The sequence below is a fragment of the Echinops telfairi genome, unplaced genomic scaffold (genome assembly GCF_000313985.2).
Source record: "Echinops telfairi isolate 266 unplaced genomic scaffold, ASM31398v2 ScPeMD7_2010;HRSCAF=2546, whole genome shotgun sequence".
NCBI classification, from domain to species: domain Eukaryota; kingdom Metazoa; phylum Chordata; class Mammalia; order Afrosoricida; family Tenrecidae; genus Echinops; species Echinops telfairi.
Window position 1 is genome coordinate 16,689,273 of NW_022105908.1, and position 7,507 is coordinate 16,696,779.

The following is a 7,507-nucleotide window of genomic DNA, read 5'->3' on the forward strand; positions in this document are numbered from 1 at the left end:
CTTGTTTACCTTCAAGCCTTTAAGACCCCAGACGCTGTATCTTTTGATAGCCGGGCACCATCAGCTTTCTTCACTACATTTGCTCATGCACCCATTTGTCTACAGCGATCTTATCAGGGAGGTGAGCACACAATGATATGATTTTTTGTTCTTTGATGCCTGGTAACTGATCCCTTCTACGCCTTGTGGTCACAGGCTGGTGTGCTTTTTCCATGTGGGCTTTGTTGCGTCTCAGCTAGATGGCTGCTTGTTTACCTTCAAGCCTTTAAGACCCCAGACACTATATCTTTTGATAGGCTCAAAAATCTTTACATTCACCTGGTTGGGTTCTGGTCACTTCAGTGTGGGCTGCCTCACCTAGCTTCACCAGAGTGCCCATTGGCCACCTACCTTTTGACCATGGGTCCCTTCACAAATTTTCAGCAACCCCATACCCCTTGGGCTAGATCATGCCTTAAGCTCAGGTTCCACACAACTCTATAAACTTCAGATCAGCCAGCTCACTCACATCTCCCTTCTAGTCCCTCTGGACCCAGTCCATGGGTGCCAGTGGCCAGACTCAACCCATCTCTGTTGTTGTGTTTTTCCCACTTCCACTCAACAAGTGGATCCAGGTGGTCCCCTAGCAAGCATTTCAGGCTGCCCACAGGCTCTCTTTAATTTTCGGTCCTAGAGGGGAGAGTTCTTCATGGCCCCACATATTTTTCCAACTTCAGGTGCAGTCCTCCGGTTCAAAATTCAAAAGGCCAAGTGGCTGTCTGCCCACCTCCCCTTCAGACTGCCAACAGCTCTTTTAGAGAGTGTTTTAGAATGCAGATGTACCGAGTACTGGGTGGGGCTTACCTTTTCAGAGCCTCCATTGCAGGCATTTCCTTCTAACCCACTAACAGATGTAGTTTAATGGTGAAGGCAGTGGGCTTACAAACTATTCATACTAACCAATATTCATTTCTATCACATTTCAATAACAATAGGTAGAAGAAATTAATAGAATCCTAGTACAGCCTGATCCTAAGCTCAATTCTTAAAACTGTCAATATCAGCCCTTATCTAAACTATCCCTCTCATATGCATTGTGACCTTTATGCCCTCTGGCTTCATCAAGCCAGTGCCAGTTCTTATGTCAAGCCATTTTGATTAAGCAACATGGCCTCAGAGAAATTCAAGGGGTGATTTTGCCCCCTTGGTTTAAAGTTCACATTTATCACATGTATTTTTACCATTTCAGTTAGGAATAACCAAAGACATCTGTGAATCGAAAGCTTCCTTTCCAGAAAACAACCCAGTAAACTGCATGACCATATTTGATCTCTGGCTTGCCCAAGGAGAAAAACTGATATGCAGCGGTCAGACAGCCTCCACTCTCCATCTTAATGATTTGTTTCTCTAGTACCCCACTCCCAAGGTACCATAATGTATTGGACCAGTTGAATAGAGAAACAAATCCAGAGACACTCATATGTGTAAGGAAGAGCTTTATATCAAGAAGTAATTGTATATCAGGGAAACATCCCAGCCCAGTCCAATTCAAATTCATACGTTACTAGTCCATAGGTCCCACTGCAGACTTACAAAACCACATGCAATGATGCAGAATGCAGGAATAACACCAGCCAGTCAGTGCAAAGTCCCGTAAATCCAGTCACAGTGGACACATCTCCAGGGCTCTGGCTGCAACCAGGGTCAGCCCGTAGGAAGATGAAGGCAGAGAGAGAAGGGGAGGTACCCAGGACCCTTCTTATGAGAAGGCCACGCCCACAGGAAGGCAGGATCAGGCTGTGACCTGATTGACAGGTTGAATACAACTGCTACACTTTTACATATCTTCAAGTTAACATGAAATTATGTAACTACCACATGGAATAGTCATCCAATAGGTTTTAAATCATAGTTTCTATGATGTGAAAGGAGTAATGGCAGTTATAGTAATGAGTCCAGGTACAACTCGTAGAATTAGGTTGTTGTTGAGTTATTCTCACTTGAGATGTAAAAGAGATTAAACAAAGCAGAGATTAGAAGGACAGCAGAAAGACCTACTACCACGAAAGAAGAGCTGGTAGTGGAGCACATCCTTTAGTATGACATGAAGCTCCTCTCAGAAACAAAACTCACCACCAAGGCGGCTCTGAGTGAGCAGCAACCCTATGGTAACGGGAGGACTGCCCCTGTGCGTCTGCGAGATTGTAGATCCTTACCATAGTAGAAAGCCTCATCTCTTTCCTGAGGAGCCACTGGTGATGTTGAACTGCTGACCTTGGAGTTAACAGCCCAGTGCATAACCCACACCACCACTAGGGCTTCTTTGTGCAGCTGCTAGACCAGGGACAATTAATGACAAGACACATGGAGATTTCCAAGAGATGGCAACGCCTAGAGATGTTCATAGGAAGCAGAGAAAGCCTTCCCTATCATCTGGTATTGTACATTCAGACTTCCAAACTGAGAGATAATGATTTGTTTGTTGAAACCATCCATTTACGGGTATTTCTGTTTGGGCAGCATTATATAGCTAAGACAACACTTAATAAAGCATCTTTCCACAGTTGTTTCTATCTGTGATTAATACTTCTGACTTTCAGACATTTCTTACACTGTCATTACAAGATATGGCAAGTCGTGTGCAGCTTTCTGGACCTCAAGAGGCAGAGAAATACGTTCTACACATGGTATGTGTGCTTTCATCTTTAAAACTAACTAATGGTATATGTTTTTTCCAATGTAAATGAAATCTATTATTGTAAATGAACCAAAAGAAGGCCCCTGCCCAGTACATGCAGAAATCCAGTCTCTGGACACTAGACTTTAAGAAAGAGAAACATAGCTTTATAGCAAAGCCCAGAGCAAGGAGCCAAGCGTTCTTTGTCTAAGCACTTGTCTGCATACTGGTTAATCTACTTTCAAGTGCATTCTTTCTGAGGGTAAACTGCCTTCCCGTGGGCCTGCTTGAACTTCTGTAAGCATGGCCACGATGTTGGTCTAATGGCCAGCTAGCACTGTGAAGTAGCATAAAAACTCAAATAGCACCTGGACTTCAATCAAGAGTCAAAACAAAATGGAGTTAGACTCCACAGTAAGGGACACTCTTCCACAAACCAGGTGCTTTGGAATTTAAGCTTTCCTATGTGGTATATGCAAATGATACACACCATGTCCTGTTTGTTTTTCTAGATATTTACATTTTTCCATTAAGAGTTATTGTAAGCATCATTTAAGGTAGTCATGAAATATTTTTAGATATATTGAAAAATAGTAAAGAAGTGCTACTCAGTGTGCTGGTCCCAGTGGGGCCATGAGCTCCACCAGAATGTAAATCAAGGCACTGCTTCCTTTAACAAGAGAGTGTGCTAAAATGTGTTCACTGAACTAAACATTGTGCTTAGTAACTATAACTCTTGGTTAGTTACTGATTCGTATCTCTTAGCTGTTAATGGACTGCTGTTTTCCACATAGCACCAACTGTAAAATTACAGCAGATTTCTGTCAGGCATTACTGTTAGGTAAGTGTTGGACTGCTAACCACAAGTTGGTTGATTCACACCCACCAGCCACTCCTCAGGAGAACGATGAGGCTGTCCCTGTAAAGATGCACAAAGCCGCAGAAAGCCTGTAGCAGGTCACTTTGTGTTGGAACGACGACTGAGTGTCAGTAGAGCCATTGTAAAGGAGAGAAACCATGTGAATTGTTGCAACAAGAGGGTAAAAAAGTATCTGCAAGATGGAACTCAGATTCTTACTCCTTACAAGCTGTAAGTCTCTGGGCAATGGCTTATTCATGGTCATTAGTCCAAAAGGAAATAAAGGTCTCAGTTGATTGCTCATCAGAAATGGCCAAATGATCTTGTTATACTTGTTCTGCAGATTACTTTTGCAAGAGAAGTCAGGAACAATAAATGGTACCTATATACTCGAGTATAAGCCGACCCGCCTATCAGCCGAGGTACCTAATTTTAGCACAAAAACTGCATTAAAAATATGCTTAAAAACCTAGCTTATATATAAGTATATACCATACTTCTGTTAATCAGAAAGGCACTTTCTTTGGTCATTGATCTTTTACCATATGGATTTTAATGATCTTGCCTGTCCCTTCTGCTGGAACTGGCCTTTGTCTCTTAGTAATCTTAAGATGAAGGTTCTTCTCACCAGTTACTGGTGTCAGTACATGACTGTACTTGGGCACTGAGGTAAAGAGGAGGCGCTCTGGTGGCAGAGTGGTTAAGTTCTCAGCTGCTAACCCAAAGGTCATTGGTTTGAATTTACCAGCTGCCCTTGGGAGAAAGATGCAGCAGTCTTCCATGGAAATATATGGCTTTGGTCTCTGGATCAGAACCAACTTGGGTTAGTTTTGACTTCATGTGAAGGGTATGATAACAAGTCTGCCCATAGTCCCCACTTGTCTTAAGAAATCATTGACAGGTAATCCAACTTAGTATCTCACCTTCCTTCCCTATGACTCCATGTCTTTTCTTACAAAATCAGATACCTCATTTGTTTGCTCTACTTTTCATTCTTGCCTTGTATTACCAATATCTTTGTGGATCCGATAGATATATTTGTCTTTGGGAATTGGAAACATTACATATGAAACTTACAGATATATTTCAACACGTACATAAGATCAACCCCACTCTGGTTCAGTGGATTCCAACTAATAGTGAGCCAATGGCACAGAGTGGAACTGCCCCATAGCGTGTCTCCCAAGGCTGGAAACCTGATGGAAGCAGCCTGTCATGGCTTTCTCCCATGGAGTGGCTGCTGGGTTCAAACCTTTTCTTGCTAACCGTTTGATTAGCAACTGAGCATTTTAAGCACTGCACCACCAAGACTGCTAATATGTACATAAATAAATAGTAAAAATTTAATGATAAAGAGTTGGACAATGGATGTTTTCACAGTTGAAGTAATCACTCCACTTGTGGACAAACTTAGATTATCCCTGGGAACGGGAGTGGTGTTTCTAGTCAGGCATTTACTGAGTTCAGCCCTGGTGGTGTAGTGGTTATGAGTTGGGCTGCTAACTCTAAGGTCAGCGGTTCAAAACCACCAGCTGCTCCAAAGGAGAAAGATGGGGCTTAGAGAGTTACAGTCTCAGAAACAGACAGGAGCAGTTCTACCCTGTCCTACAGAGTGACTGGGTAGCATTGGCTGATGGCAGTGAAAATTAAGTCTGCACAGCAGTGTCAGCGTTAAATCAGAGAACTGGAAACCTGTGAGAGCATCACTCAGGTAAACCCTGACCCACTGATGCAGATAAATATACAAACCTTACAACTACACTGGCAGAAAGGTTTTCTTGAAGGATCAAAAAACAATTTCCACTGGGGCAGAACAAAAGGGTATGAGGTTACAGTTTTAAAACAAAAAGACCATGTAAATTGTCTTCCCATGTCAGGGTCCCCACCCCTTGGTTTTGCACTCCATAGTGTTCAGCACATAGTTGTTCAATAAATACTTGTTGAATAAGCTGATGGGGCTTTTTGTTTCTTTTTGAATGGTGCTTAAGCATACACATGCAGAGTGATACCTATTGCTGTTTGTGTTCCCCTGACCATATATATCACCATGTCCACATAATAACGAGATCTAAACTGCTTTCCTAATTCCTTTTTTTACAGATAGAGGATGGTGAAATTTTTGCAAGTATTAATCAGAAGGATGGTATGGTCAGTTTTCATGATAACCCAGAAAAATATAATAACCCAGCCATGCTTCATAACATTGATCAGGAGGTAAATATGAATGCAATATTGATTTGTTTGCTTGCTTATTTGTTTTGATGTTTGTGATTTCTAGATAAGGCTCGTTTTAACTCCTCAGACTCTTGAAGGCTGGTCATATTCTGTGTGTCCCAGCCCCCATTTACCAGGTGGAGCTTTGTCTCTGGAAGCCCTGGTTGGAATGTCAGAGACTGGCGATTAGCGCCTCCTCTGCCTCTCAGCGGTCACCTGTGTGCTTCCTGAAGTTTGGTGCGCAGCTCCTTGGAGGGCTCTGGGGTAGCTAGTGTGTGAGACATTGCCCTGGGCTGGGGACTGAGCTCAGACTGTGTCTCTTTCTGCTTTTAAGTAGAGAAAAATATTAAATCAGAAATTAAATCTTCAGAAACCCAAATGCATAGTAATACTGTGCACTTCCACAGTCCTTTTTTCCCCCCTAAATCCAAAAGCACTGGAAAGTTTTTTTCTAATCAGTTTTGGTGAAAAAAAATCACCTGAACTGCTGCATAGTCTTTCATTTATCCCACTCAACTTTAATGTTCTTAGATTTTTTTTTTTTTGCAAAAAAATGAATGTGTTTGATTTTAAGGTACTCCCGTAGATCTGCAAGGATTGTGTAGTATGTTTAGTATGTGCTTTCTGAAGAATTGTAAGCCTGTAGTACTCAAGTGAGTACCCATTGCCCCATTACCATCGAATTTATTCTGACTCATTGTGGCCCTATAGGACAGAGTAGAACTGCCCCAAAAGGTCTCCAAGACTACACTCTTGTGGGTTCAAACTGCTGGCCTTTCAGTGTATACAGCCGGTACTTAACCACTGTGCCATCAGAATTACTCATCTGAGGCCAAAACACACACATACTGCTAGTGAGTCTGTCCCAAGTCATGGTAGCCCTAGGGGACAAAGGCGAGCTTCTCCTGAGGATTTTGAAGGCTGTAATCTGTAGGGGTACAGGCAGCCTGTCCTCCGGTGGAGCAGCTGGAGGGTTTGATTCACGGACCTGACACCCATCATTGTGGCAGTTAACCTACTTCACCACCAGGGCTCATCTCATGAGTAGTGTGCTGTAAAAGAAGTACTGATTTACTGATGGGCTTAAAATCATTTACTAATCACAGTCAAATGTGTATCAAACAGATGCTGAAATGTATAGAGCTTGATGAGCGGCTGAAAGCCATGGATCAAGAGATTACAGTGAACCCTCAATTCGTGCAAAAGGTGACTGTGCTTTTCCCTCAGGAGTTAGAGGTGGGCTTGTTGGAGAGGACAGGTGTTACCTCCTCATGATCACTGTTAGGACGGAAATGAGCTTAGCGATGCAGGGGATGGCTCCAGGAACGCCACCCTCTGCATTTTAGAGGCTGGTGTTCCTCTGTGAGGGCCCTGGGTGAGTAACTGGGGTGCACTTCTTGGGCGCTGATGGGGATCCCTTGACAAGAGTGACCCTAACGCTGCCTCCCCCTCCTCCAGAGTATGGGATCACAAGAAGATGATTCAGGAAACAAACCCTCCAGCTACTCTTGAAACCAGCATCCTTCCTGAGGGAAAAGAAACGGTCACATGCCCAGTGGCAAGTGTGAAGAATGAGCAGAGAGAACTAAGACTGTTTCACCTGGACATTAAGAAATTAAATTTTGTTTTCAATCTTGAGACATAATATACTTTCAGAAAACTGTTTTCTCTGCAAAGAAAGAGGGGGTCTGTCTCAAATTTTAAAGCCTGTTGTGAATTTATTTATCCTCAGATTAATGTTGTTATTGCATTAAATCTACCTTTTTTGTTTTAAATTA

At 42.7% G+C, this 7,507-nt stretch overlaps 1 protein-coding gene across 2 annotated transcripts in view; it reads left to right on the top strand.

Moving 5' to 3' along the window:
- The window catches only part of COPS3 (COP9 signalosome subunit 3), a 36,556-nt gene extending 29,049 nt beyond the window's left edge, over positions 1-7,507 (top strand). For both annotated transcript variants that reach the window (XM_004712949.4, XM_045293480.1), the window contains exons 9-12: positions 2,580-2,666; positions 5,616-5,729; positions 6,855-6,935; positions 7,188-7,507. In XM_004712949.4, the coding sequence (XP_004713006.1) occupies positions 2,580-2,666; positions 5,616-5,729; positions 6,855-6,935; positions 7,188-7,241 (336 nt within the window). In that variant the 3' untranslated portion in view covers positions 7,242-7,507. The remainder of the gene's footprint in view (positions 1-2,579; positions 2,667-5,615; positions 5,730-6,854; positions 6,936-7,187) is intronic.